The 14,276-nt window shown below is 38.5% G+C and overlaps 1 protein-coding gene across 7 annotated transcripts in view; it reads right to left on the bottom strand.

The window, feature by feature from the left end:
• The window catches only part of MUSK (muscle associated receptor tyrosine kinase), a gene marked incomplete at both ends in the record, with an annotated part of 92,230 nt that extends 78,186 nt beyond the window's left edge, over nt 1–14,044 (bottom strand). For all 7 annotated transcript variants that reach the window (XM_080820003.1, XM_080820004.1, XM_080820005.1 and 4 more), the window contains 2 exons: nt 4,439–4,565; nt 13,966–14,044. In XM_080820003.1, the coding sequence (XP_080676129.1) occupies nt 4,439–4,565; nt 13,966–14,044 (206 nt within the window). The remainder of the gene's footprint in view (nt 1–4,438; nt 4,566–13,965) is intronic.
• Nucleotides 14,045–14,276: the final 232 nt, after the last annotated feature.

The following is a 14,276-nucleotide window of genomic DNA, read 5'->3' as shown; positions in this document are numbered from 1 at the left end:
CCAGTGGGAAGAATGTAATATTTATAGAAGTAACTAACAATTAACTGGGCATTCATTTATTAAACCAATATTTGTTGAGTGCCTGACAGTGCCAAGCACAGTTCTAGTTCCTTGGAATGTATAAGGAAGCAAAACAGCTTCAAACTGTAAAAATCTATGTTTTACATACATTATCTCATTAAATTACATGCTGTTTGTTGAGAAGGGAATTAGGGAAACAGAAAAATGTGAGGGGAAGCAACAACATAAAAGTGAGTTTTATGATCAAATAAAGATTCTCTATGCAAAATATATACATTAGGCAGGAAAACGCCCCCCCCCCCCATCCACGTCTTAATTCCCAGGACTGGTGAATATGTTACCTTACGTGGCAAAAGGGATTTTACAGATACCAAAGGTCTTAAAATAGAGTATCATGGCTTGTATAGATTGGTAATCCTGATGGTCCTTGAAAGGTGGTAGAGGGAAGCCAAAGACTGAGGAAATGCGACAGTGGTGGTGGCGGGCCTAGGGATAGAACTGTTGGCTTTCAAAGTGAAGGGAGGGGCCAAGGAAGGCAGGTAGCCCTCTGGGAGCTTGGAAAGGCAAGAAATCAGATTCTTCTCTGGGGCCACCAGGAAGAATGCAGCTCTGTCAGCACCTGGATTTTAGCCCAGAGAGACCAATTGCAGACTTCTGACTCCCAGAACTGTAAGATAATGAATCTATATTATTTTAGGCCGCTAAGTTTTCGGTCATTTGTTACAGTAGAAATAGGGGACTAATGTGAAAACAAAAAATGGGAAAGGAAGTGGATTCTTGATGTTCTAATCTCAGTGGGTGACTACCGTCATATTCTGATCCTGAAGAGGAACCAAAGGACATACAGTAGATTTTGGTCTAATGTGACTAAGGATAATATAATCACTGGTAGTTCACTAGCTCACAGTAAATAATTGTGGCAGGCCATGACACTCCATATCATGTAATTTTGTTGATTTTTTTGTTTTGTTTTGCTATCTGTAAATGTTCATGGAAAAATAGGAACATCAGAATATTTTACAGATATACTTGGTGGACCCAGAGTCTAGGCTCTCTATGAAATATAAAGTGTTCAAGATTTATAAGCTGTTGCATCATTATTGCTTAATTAGAGTAAATTGCTTGTGGATTGTGAGGAACTCTCAAGTATTTATAATTTTTAAAGTACATTTTTTACAACAGTTTTAGATTTATAGAAAAATTGAAAAGATAGTACTTTCTGTATACCTCCCGCATGAGTCTCCTTCTGCTGTAAACATCTTAGATTAATGTGGTATATTTGTTACAATTAATGGACCAATATTGATACAGTATTAACCAGATACTATAAGTCTTAGTTTATTCAGGTTTGTTCAGTTTTTACCAAATGTCTTGTCTGTTCGATGATCTCATCCAGGACACTATATTACATTTATTTGTCACATCTGCTTAGGCTCTTTTTGACTGCAACAGTTCCTAAGACTTTCCTTGTTTTTGATGACCTTGACTGTTTTGAGGAGTACTTGCCAAGTATTTTGTAGGATGCCCCTCTCCTGGACTTTGCCTTGTGTTTTTATCATGATAAAACTGTGTTTGTGGCTTTTGGGAGGAAGACTGCAAAAGCAGAGTGCCACATCCCCACTGTAAGAAGGGTATGCTGTCAGTGTCATTTCTCACTGTTGGTATTGAACTTGATCACCTGGCTGAGGCAGTGCTTGTCAGGTTTCTTCTGTGTCCAGATATTCATTATTCCTCAAGGGGCACGCAAATAGATTTTCAAAATGTAGTTTCTTCCTATTTCACAGATTTGACTAACAGCTAACTATTCAGACCTATAGCTCCATTTACTTATTTATTTGTAACATTTTGCCTTATTATAAAGGGAAGATTCAAATGTATTAAGTGATTTTATTAAATTCAAATGTATTAAGTGATACTATTACAAGCCAAGATAGCATGAGCTTTTATTTATTTATATAGAAATAAATATATAATAAATACTGTAATGCTGATTTTCTCTGTGTAATTTACAAAAACTCTTTCATTGTCCATTTCTTCATCTCTGTATAATGCTGAGAGATAAACATACAAGAGGATCATAGGGCTATATTTTTCAAAGCTGTTTAATGATGCAGGCATCAGACTTCCTTCCCAGACAAGTCGGAGGGCTGTGGTGAGGAGAGTAGTCTTTCAAGATCGACCTTTGAATACTGAATGTTGACTGTCTAACAGCTATTATAATTTCAAAGTAGGGAAGGGTATAAATATGTCAAGATATATGCAACAACTGTAATGTAATACAGAGCTCTCTAACTTCCATGATAACTTCATGGGTTCTTTTATGACCACTGTGATTCATAATCCATATTTACAATGAAGTTTTTCTGTATTATTTAAAGACATTATTTTATTTATTTTACCATAGAAGACAAAGACATGAATAACAGATGAAAATATGGAGCATATAAATTGTAAAGCTAATAGCTTAGGATATATTGGCACAATGACTCATGTGAGAGGGAGGCAGGAGAGTGACTTGTGAAACACAGGGAGAACAGATTAAGATGTGTTGAGTATAAGCAGTAAAAAATAGAAACCTGCCCAAGATGGACAGAATAAATAGAAAATATGATGGAACAAAGAGTATGGCTTCAAGTAGAAAGGGATGGAAAGACAAGTTTATAATCATGCCACCTCTAGACGGACAGCTCTGTCACCCCTAAATCAGCCACCCATCGGTGACATAAAATGTGGTCCCTTGGGGCACCCAGGTGGCTCAGTCAGTTGGGCATCTGATTCTTGATTTCAACTCAGGTCATGATCTTGGAGTTGTGGAATTGACCGCCATATCAGGCTCCGAGCGCTGGGCATGGAGACTGCTTTAGATTCTCTCTCTCCCTCTGCCCCTCCCTGCCCTCTCTCTCTCTCTCTAAAAATAAATATGTGGTCCTTTTATGGTCCTATGCTCTCTACCCAAGAAACACCCTTAAAATCCATGGCTGTTCAGCAGGCTCATTGGCAAGCTTGAGTCATGGCCAGGTGTGGTAGTGCCTCTTCAACACAGCAAGGGTATGTTAGTAGCTTCAGGCACCTTCCACCTGCGGGCTCAGCCTCCATGCTGGTCCTTGTAAGAACACTGCAGTGGGGAAGTCTGAGGCACAGCAGAAACTAGACATAGAAACACTGAGTGAACCAAGGTTTCTAAGTACATTAACTTATCCCATTTCTTTCCCCTTGTCTCCATCTATATATTTTAAATGGATTTGGTCAACTGTATTTCAGGCATCTTATTTTGAGCCTTCCTATTCCAGGACTTTGGGAATAGCTTGCCTGTGAGGCAACCTGAAGGGGACCACAGAACAGGGTACTTTCCCACATTACAACATGTATCACAGAAGGAAACATTAACGGGGCGCCTGGGTGGCTCAGTGGGTTAAGCCTCTGCCTTCGGCTCAGGTCATGGTCCCGGGGTCCTGGGATCAAGCCCCGCATCAGGCTCTCTGCTGAGCAGGGAGCCTGCTTCCTCCCTCTCTCTCTGCCTGCCTCTCTGCCTACTTGTGATCTCTGTCTATCAAATAAATAAATAAAATCTTTAAAAAAAAAAAAGAAGGAAACATTAACTTTCATTAGGGTTTAGTGCAAGTAAAGACAATTTTTCCTCATGCAGGTTCATGGACCTCCATCTGTGGATATCAGCGTAAGCACACTGGCCCTAGTGGAAAGTTATTTTGCCGCTAGGAAGCCTGGGAAGTGTTTTTGATCAGATAACTATTGCAAATGAGGAAAAGATAGCATGACCTTTTCATGTCAAGTGGGAATTTTATCTCTTGGAGAGGCTGCCTAATTATATATATATATATATAGTGTGTGTGTGTGTGTGTATACACACACACACTATATATATATAATGTGTGTGTATATATATAGTGTGTGTATATATATATAGTGTGTGTGTGTATGTGTGTGTGTGTGTGTATACACACACACACACACACATACACACACACACTATATATATTTTTTTTTTCTGACTTTCAAAAGAAAAAGTTACAGTGACCTAGAGGTCAGGATCCTAGACAGCATACTTTACTTTATTGGGGTAGTAGAAGTAGAGGAGATAAGTCTGGTCCGTATTAATTCCCTAGCATGTCCTGCAACATGTGCTCTGTGCCCCCAGACCTAGGATGTCATGGTGTTTCTTAATGGGGTCCTGGAAATAGCCCAGATGTCCCCATGTCAGTGAAATCTCTGTTTTGCTTTGGGCAAGTCTCTTAACCTCACTGATGTTCAGATCTTACATTTATATAATGAGGACATTTGCATTTTTCAAATTCTAGAATGTGAGCTTTTGTATTACCGAGAGCTATGATTCCATTTATGACATTTAAATTGCAAGGCAGCAGTGGGCATTCTTATCAGAAAAAGGCAGAATACGTACTTAATGAGAATTTTATTTCTGGTCCAGGAAATTTCAGGCTGGGGATAGGATTCCACTGCACACATGAAAGTAGCCACTTCTTCAACTAAGGCATCCACTGTTTCCAGAGGAGTAGTGATGACAGGAGCTACAAGGAGAGGAGACAACAGATGAGAACATTCTAGAATGCTGTTTACTAATCCTTTGTGAGCAGTCAGAGGCAACCACATGCCTAAATGAGAATTATATTTCCCTGTAGCAGAAAGTTGCCAAAAGGAAGATCTTATGTAGAGAATTTTGTTTGTATTTCATACTGGCATTTGAGGATCAAAAGAGAAGGCTCTCAGGAGAGTAGGACAGAATTTATTTTATATAAGTAGGGGCAGATCCAGGTTTTGTGAAGCCCAAAGTTATGTAATTTGGGTATGCAGCCTTGAGGAAAATAATATAAACCTATACATTAAAAATATCTGCGGCCACCCAACACAAATCAGCTTGAAGGGAAGTGTAGCTGAAGGGAATCAGAATGGAAAGAGGTCTTAACAGTTGTTTAAAAACAACTTTTCCCCCAAATTTCATAGTAATATATGTTCATATGAACACATTGCTAGAGCCCACTGAGGGTTTTAGAAGGGTTTTGTTTTGCAAACAAAAGCCTTTGAAGACCAAGCTTCACCAGATTTACAAAGAATTCAGATCTGCTTGTGAGTAGATGAGAAAAAGACTCAATATGTAAAAAGGCAAAAAAAACCCCCCCAAAAATGGGCAAAGATCCGAATAGACATTTTTTCAAAGAACTTGTATAAATTTCATTTGTGTTGGAGACACAAGCACATGTAAGGAAAGATGCTTGATATCATTAGCTGTTAAAGAAATGCAGACCAAAACCACAGTTAGATACCACTTCACATCCATAACAAATTTTGGCGAGGAGGAGGAAAAATTAGAACCCTTGTGCGTTGCTAGTGGGAGTGTAAAATGGTGCAGCTGCTGTGGAAAACAGTGTGGTGGCTCCTCCGGAAATTAAGCCTAGGATTACCATATGACCCAGCAGTTCCCCTTCTGGGTATATACCCAGAAGTAGTGAAAGCAGGGACTCCGACATTTAGACAACTGTGTTCATAGCAGTGTTATTCACAGTAGCCAAAAGGGGGCAGCAAACCAAGTGTCTACCAACAGATGAACGGGTCAACAAAATGGGTATATCCATACGATGGATTATTATTTGACAATAAAAAGGAATGAAGTACTAATAAACACCACAACATGGGTGAATCTTGGGAACAACAAGCTAAGTGAAAGAAGCCAGACATATTGTATAATTCCGTTTACATGAAATGTCCAGATGGACCATTCTGGAGTCAGAAGATACGTTAAGCGACTGCTTAGGACCGGGGGAGAGGACGGAGGGATTAGGGGGTGATGATCGGTGGCTAAAGGACAGTGTGATGAAAATGTTCTGAGCTTGATTTTGATGATAAATGCACGGCTGTGAATTGTGTACCTTAAATGGCTAAGGTGTGTGGTATGTGAGTTAGATCCCAAAGCTATTGTTTATGTTTTTGTTTTTGTGTTTTGTTGTTGTTTTGTTTGTGTGTGTATGTGCCTCTGTGTGTGCCTGTGTGTGTATGTGTGTGTTCCACAGAAAGACAACAGGGGGAGAGACTGTGATATGGTCCTATGGTCCTTTCTCTCCTCCTATCCCCCTGTGAAATGAGGGTCACCTGGATTACAAGATTTAGGAAGACAGAGAAGTTAAAAACGATGAGAGCAGGTTGGGAGTGAGATGTACCCCCTCTTTACTGCTTAAGGAAACCTATGGATCGGCCAAAGCAAACAGGGTGGGGGCCTGGGCATCTCAAGGGCTAAATGGTGTGGCGAAGTGCCCACACCTGTATTTGGGTGAGTCTGGAAATCTACCCCGTTGCATAATCGTATTTAAGATAATTATCATCGTTACTACTTTGGTGTCCTTATTATTATTTATCAGAGATTTATTTACTGTTTTCCATGTAGCAAGCACCAGGTTCACTAGAAGTAAAAAGATGTGTAAAACCTATCTTTGCCACAATCAGATAATGAGGATGGATAGACCCATAAAATAGTTATAATAGTCAGTTGTGCCTGCTCTCCTGGCACAATTATTAATAGCACCCCCTGCACTCACAAAGTGCCTGACTTTGAGCAGTAAATTATATGGTCATTTTAGTTAAAATGCAAGGTACACACGACAGCCAAATAAGTGGTGTGAACAATATTTTAGCTGCAGGGTAGAGGGTGACAGCCTCATGAAACAAACTGGCACATTGGCCATAAAATGTACATCTACTATCTCAATGAACCTTCTTTTTTTAAGTAAACTCAGAGACAAACTCATGGGCCGAGAGTGAGGGAACACGGTGCTTGTGAGTGTCCTTCTAGGCCCCCATCATCCTCCTTAATGTTGCTCTTTTCTTAAGATCAAGTGTAAGCAGCATCTTCTCCCAATTTCCCAGACTTGCTAGACAGAGCCAGATGCCCTTTCCCTTAACCTTAGGTCATCCTGCAAATGTCACTCTAATAGCACTTGTCACACAGATGTGATTAAAATGATCTGTTTATGTCTTTGTCCCATACTCAGTTATAAAAACCTTGAGCTTTGGGGCCAGGGACCCTGTCTTAGACCTTTTTCTATCCCCAGGTTTAGCACATTGACTGACGTGATGTTTAAATTAACTGTATTCTGAGACCTTTATTATAAAAGGCATTTTTTTTTTAAAGGTGGAAAGAGAATAGCTGAAATAAGAGAGCAGAGTTTTTAGGTGAAATGGCATCTTTTATACAGGAGCAGGAAGATTCCCAGGGATGAAGTAACCTATCAACTGTATAGTAATACAGATACTAAGAAATAAAATCAGTAAATATTATTAAGTTTGTGGGATGCAAATAATGAAGAATTCACCCCCAGGTGAATTGATCATATTGAGTGCTTTCATTGTTTATTTTTAAAATTTTTTAAATTTAAATTTGATTAGCCAACTTACATTATTAGTTTTTGATGTAGTGTTCAATGATTCATCAGTTGCGTGTAATACCCAGTGCTCATCAGATCACGTGCCCTCCTTAATGCCCACCCCCAGTGGCCCCATCCCTCCACTGAATGCTTTCATTCTCTAAAGGGAAAGACTATACGGGGGGCGCCTGGGTGGCTCAGTCGTTAAGCGTCTGCCTTCAGCTCAGGGTCTTGGGATCAAGCCCTGCATCGGGCTCCCTGCTCAGCAGGAAGCCTGCTTCTCCCTCTCCCACTCCCTCTGCTTGTGTTCGCTCTCTTGCTGTGTCTCTCTCTGTCAAATAAATAAATAAAATCTTTAAAAAAAATAAAAGGAAAGACCATTGAGCAGCCGGACAGTGAGAGGGGCTGGCACAGGGCTTGAGTTCAAATCCCTGCTTCATAACTCCCCGTCCACCACATCACTCAGCGAGTGCCTCGGCATCTTCAGCTGTAGCTGGAGAGCATTATAAAACCACCACAAAGGCTTGTCAGGAGGAGTCATTAAATGAGTCTATGAGAAGCATTTAAAATTGTCCTTTGCACATAGGTAACACTGTGTGTTATTTGATTTGGTAATTTAGAAACATAAACCTGAACAGTGCAGTGGTTCTCCTGGTCTCTGGATGACTTGCAAATTTACCATGAATAATTACATCTGGGACTCTATCCCAAGGAAAGAATCTCAAGATGGAAAGGCATATAGATGCCTTTCACTTTCACTGTATAAAACAGATTAATTTTACTAAATTGTACTAATCATGTTGAAGTTGAAGAAAATTTCGGCACCCAGTTCTGCCTTCTAGCTGTGGTACTGGCTTGCTAGACAGAGCCAAGCACTAATTTTTCCAGAATTTTGTGAGACAGTTTTAAAATATAACCATTATTAAAAACCAAATTACATAAATTTAGGTGACAGGGGGTCACTTGCTACACTTGTGGCGGGCAGAGCATAGTGTTTAGAGGAGTTGAGTCACTCTGTTGTACACCTCAAACTAATGTTAACATTGTGTGTTAACTCTGCTCAGGTTAACAAATTAAAATAAAAAAATTATAATTAAATAAATCATGTCAAAAACAAAGTAATAATACTCAAAATGGATTGCTTCCTAATTATTTTACTACAATGTACTATTATCTATGCTCTTGAAGTAATTTACATCCAATGTATCTGTACAGTAGAAATAGTATATAAAGGTATGCTAAGGCACATCTCTTCCCGATTCAGTATTCGTCTTTTGCTTGAAATCAACTGTGGTCAGAGTATTTACACTACAGAAATCAACAAATGCAACAAATGAGGGTTTTTTTTTTTTTTTTGTCTCAGAGAGGCGGCTATTAAACATATATCAATGACGCTTGTCTAAACAGGATATTATTTGCAGTCACTACCAATGGTATTTTAAAGAGTATAGATAATATAGAATATGCTCATGCATTTATGTTAAGTAGAAATGGCAGGTAGCAGAATTGTATAAACAGTTTTTTATGATACATAGAAGAAAATGGAACAAAATATACCATCACATTAACAGTCTTGGAAGTTGGGGTGATTTTTTTCTATTTCAAGATTTTCTATATTTTGTATTTTCAAAATGATTCTTCATGGCCATGTGTTGTAAGAAAATAAACTTGATTCATTAGTTTCTTCTCACTTGATATTTCTGAAGTGACAGAAGTAATAGACGTACTATTATATTTTTACAAACTATGGGGATCAGTTAAGATCAAGGAAGTAAATGTTACAGTGTCTTGACATTCACGGAGATATACATGAGGTGTTAGGAAGAACTTTTATTGGAGTAACGCCTTCCCATTGTGTACAGTGGCCTGGCAGTCTTGGGTCATGTTTAACTCTGTTTTTTAATAATTTTAGTATCCAGAATTAAGAACCTGCCATGGGCTGTATATTAGACTTTTCATTCATTATCTCATTTATCACAACAAACATAACGGCAGACTATTATTATTCTCATTTGCAGATGAGAAATGGAGGCTAAGGATGGCTAAGTAACTTCTCTAAACATGATGAAAGTAGGAAGTGATAGAGCTGACCTTCAAGGTGAAGCCTGGTTTAAAGTTCCTGTCTTTTAACTCTGAGCTGTTTCACGTCATCAGCATAATACTACTCACTCACAGAGAGAAAAATAAGATTTACATTAATATCAATTTGGATAGGTAGGATAGAGTTGGTTAAGTTCACTTTGCCCATCTTTCAAAATTATCCAAACAAATCCACTTCCAAATCGTTACGGACAAAATCACATCATTGTATTTAGTGATATTTGTTGACTCAGCAGACTGTCTCCTGTTTACTTTCGTTCTCTTATCCAACTTTCATCTCAGCAGGAGTCTGTTTAAACTAGAGCACTATTTCCTCCCTCAATCCAAGGACCACATGAATAACAAATACATGAAAATGAGCACAACACTTTCCTGTACCCAAAGAGTAACTTAACTTGAATCCTTGCCGCTTGATGAGAAGGACATGACATTACCCTTTTATGGGCTCCATCACATGGCCATTGGCATACCAGCTTCTGATTGAATAGTTGCTGATTAACACGACTAAATGACTGAGTAAACCAAGAAGCCAGGTGTGCTTGCTCCTTTCTGTTTTTAGTAAAATTAGAGCTCACGTTTGGGATATACTCATGTTTTTTTTTTTTTCCTGACATCATGAATACAGTATTGTTTTTTCAGTATGAGAAAACACTTTGTGCTGGAAAATTTTCAGATTCCCCAAAGAAAGAGGATATTCAGTATTGCTCATCATTTGGCTTATCTTAGAAACTGACACATTTATTCTACTGGTGTTATAATAAAATGCAAGTTATTTTTTATGATGATGCCTTTGGAGTTTGTAAACTTCATCGATAATCTCAGTCACTTACTAATGTGGTGTCATTCATTCTTGGTCATGGAACATACTTTTGGTCCTTGCCTTCAGGAATGGTATTGGGCACAGGCAGGTAGGAGTTCTGGCCCAGCTTGTTAGAATGTCTGAAACTGCCTCTCCTGGGGGAATTCGTTTGGGTTAAGATGTGGTCTCATAGAGATCCATCTAAAATGTGCATGTTACCCAAGAATGAACATGTTGCCAATTGTTGACAGTCCTTAGCATAGTATATAACACTATAGGTTGAATACTACTATGCACATCTTCATTTTACAAGGGAACAGAGGCTCACAGAGACTATGTGCTATCCCTAAAGACACATGGAAAGACATTGGAGACTAGGAAAAGGAACTTGATCTTAATGTTCTCTTCCAAGCCTTAAATGTCCTCACTTCACTGCCTTTGTTATTCAGCCTAGACTGCACAGTATGTTGCCGTATAATCTCAGCTCCCTTACTCTCTAGTCCTTTAGCTGCACTGACCCTGGGGAGCACCAACCTTGAACTAATCCAACCAGCTGTCCTTGGGGCTCCTATGTGCATACAGTATAGTTAGATGAAGGGAGACAGTGGTGCAGGTCAAGAGCACGACAAAGGCTCAGTCCCCAAGCCCAGTTGGGTTCTCAGCATGCCCCGTGGAGTTCTTCTGCATTCTCTGGTCTGCTCCTTTGCTCACTTTCCTGAATGGGGCCACATTCTTCGGGCCCCGTTCTCTCCCCTTACTTGTCCCTTTTCCCCATGACTTTAAGTCCTATTTTATTGAGAAGTTGCCTCCTATTCTGGAAATGTGGCAGAAATCTTCATATTTCTGCTCCTTCTTTCTGTTAAGGCCAATAATATTTAAAGCAACTGTGTTTCCCCGGACACGTAATGAGTTGCTCTTTCAATGCACGTCAATATTCATGCAGGACTCGGTGTCCTGGATTTCAATAACAGCTGTGCCTGCTCTGACTTAGTCATATGTTCAATCTGTGAATCCTATCTTTGTATACATATGATTTAAGAGAGGAGGTTACTCAAATATATCTGAAGATAAACCACTTAGACTCAGAAACTTCTAGGTATTGGAGTAAATGGGGTAATTTAAAAAGTGGAGTTTGGACAGGAGTTCTTTGTGCATATTAAACAAACTTAGTGCTGCTTACATGAACTCCTATACTCCTACAGACTTTAAATCCCCCCATACACTTAATATTCCCCAATAAAGCACTAAATATTATTGAAGTATGTGGTTAAGGCGAGTATGCAATGAAACATGGGTTACTTTCATACACAGAGGTTTGTATATTTCTCTTGTGGGTTACGATATTGAGCTCATCATTGAAAGTATCACTAGTTGGAATGATTCAGAGCAAGTGAATTTTCCCCTTGTCTTTGAACATTGGGAATCTCAACTAAAATTAAAACAATAAACTATTAATTCTACAAAGTCTCTTATTAATTTTATTGAGGAAAGGGTATATGGACAGTTTGAAAAAATCCACTAAATACTCTCGCACTATTTAAAAATCTGTCAGTCTATTTTTTAACACATTATTGTGATTCATTCATGATAAAGGACTTAGGACAAAGGTATTCACCTAAAAAAAAAAACTCTTTATTGTCTGTCAAGAATAGAGAAGGTAACTGAGATAGTTTGTGTGGAACATCCTTATTACTCTTTGCAGTATTAAAATAATAGCATATTTTTGTGGGTTTTGTACCAGTATATTTCATGAACGCTGACATTTAAAATTTTAAGGACTGGGTTTTTACGATAATGTTTATTCTCAGAGCACGTGTGTGTAGTTAATGGATGCTTGTTCTACTAGGCCTGGTATTTTGGGATAGGGTTGGTGTTAAGTTCATCCTAGTTTAAATTTTACCATAAATAAGTAAATAAGTTATAAACAAATAAATTATAAACAAAGTTGAATTAACAATCTGACCACTTTATTTAAAAGCCAAGATGTTTGGCTTTGTTATCTTTATGTCACCATATTTTGAATTGTTCAAAATAGAGATAGTGTGCATTTGAATTAAGGGCTTTACCTATAAAGTCTGGAAACTATAAATCATTTCTTTCTGGAATCTAAATTAGGGGTTGTTTTATATAGAGAGGTAGGCTTTTTTTAATGTACCCAATCCTGACATGAACTATCAAAATCAATTATTTTGCTCCTTATGATACTGAATTTTAGTAAATTTTAGCATTTAACCATGTCATTTTTGTGTAACTTTGTGGTTTAGAATAGCGCAAATAAGACTTAGCACAGTCTGTAAGTATGAACATTCAGGTGGTATCTTACCGGACATCCGTTGTATCATCAGGAAGTATTAAAATAATCTGAAGCCAATGTTAAGTCTTTCTGTCTATTATTAGCTGTTTGAAAAGATCCAGATTCTTCCTTATCTAGAGATACCCTGAAGTATTAGTTGGCGATTCAATGTTTAAATACATCTAAAGATACCTTTATGCTCATGTAAAATAGAAAAGGAAAACAAAACAACATAAATCTATAAAATCAGATTGTTTGTGAGGAAAGTTGTATCTCATTAGTAGTCTTGTCCTTGTGGCTCCTGAAATTCTAGTGAACCGAAAAATGTAAAGCTCCGTTTCCCATCTACATACAGATACTATACCTTCACTTATCTATACAATACAAACGTTTCAATTCTTTGGGAAAGTAACGTAGAGGGAAAATAATTAATTCAAGAGTATCAGAAAACACAAAACTCTTTTTACTCGAATACATTTAATCTGAAAACTCTTTAACTGATATCATTCAATTTTAATCGTGTCTTAAAAAATTTTTCAAAGAAGCCCCCAGTCACTTTGCAAATCACGTATTTTCCTGTCTTTATTCCTGATTTGAAATACGCTAGTCTCAGTTTCATAATACACTAGCCAGAAACCATATCACTGTGGACATTCTTGCTACTGCAACAGGTGTCTGTCAGTTTCTTAAGTTGCTTTCCTTTCCCTGAGGTGGTGTTATTTCCGGTACATTCCAAAGGCTCTGAAAAAAAACTTTCACAGTTCTAGCCAAGCCAAACCATGCCTCCAACCTCAAAGTTATTGAGAACTCATTGTCTTCAGGCCTTTATTATATAGGCAAATGGTGTGGGTCTTTCTCTAATTCCAGTTTTTAAGGAACTAAAATATTTCCTGAGAATTTTGCAAAACTGAAACTGAAAATGGAAAGGATTTTTGTTCAGAAGCAAACACTCTGGACATCTGGGATAGGGTTGATTATATTCCCGGCAAACCTAATGGGAAAATGTTTTCATCCTCCATTTAGACCACCCTGAAGTTTGACACACGCATAAACAAAACGGACCTTGATAACTTGCAGTCTACCTGCTGATGATTCCCTACAAGCGAGAGCTCCGCATGCACTATGTGGCTAAGGTTTTATTGCAGAACTTAAGTGGGGGAGGGATGCCTGTAGAAATGAGACCATCAATCAACCACTTATTTATACAGTTTTCTCCTTCTCCATCCATCGCACCCCTACTTCACCAAGCAACACCCAAGCCCACCATCACATGAATCGGTCGTGATCGGAGCACGCACACATATACACACATACGCTCTAGAACTGTGACAAGGCAACACGAAGACAAGATTCCTGAAACAAACCTTTTGGAAGTTTCTCAGTCCCGCTGAAGGCAACCAAAGTAAGAATATGTACGAGTGGAATGTTGACAAGCTCTCTCATGATTAATCCAGGCTCACGCAGGAGAAAGTTCCTTCTGGACAATGCAAGGAAAATGCCCCCACAGTTTACATTTTAAAGCATAGTTGGTTACAAAAGGGTCGTCTGCTAATGACTGTGTCAGCAGCTCCACAGGCTCTAAGTATAATCAGGAATTCTCAGACTTGGCTGTAGTGATGGACACGGCCAGCTGGTGAGTATCCACTTAGGCCAGTAATGCAAGTGTAGTGCAGGA

This window comes from Martes martes (genome assembly GCF_963455335.1).
Source record: "Martes martes genome assembly, chromosome: 12".
Classification (NCBI taxonomy): domain Eukaryota; kingdom Metazoa; phylum Chordata; class Mammalia; order Carnivora; family Mustelidae; genus Martes; species Martes martes.
Note: the sequence above shows the minus strand (reverse complement) of the source record. Positions and strands in the feature narration are given on the sequence as shown.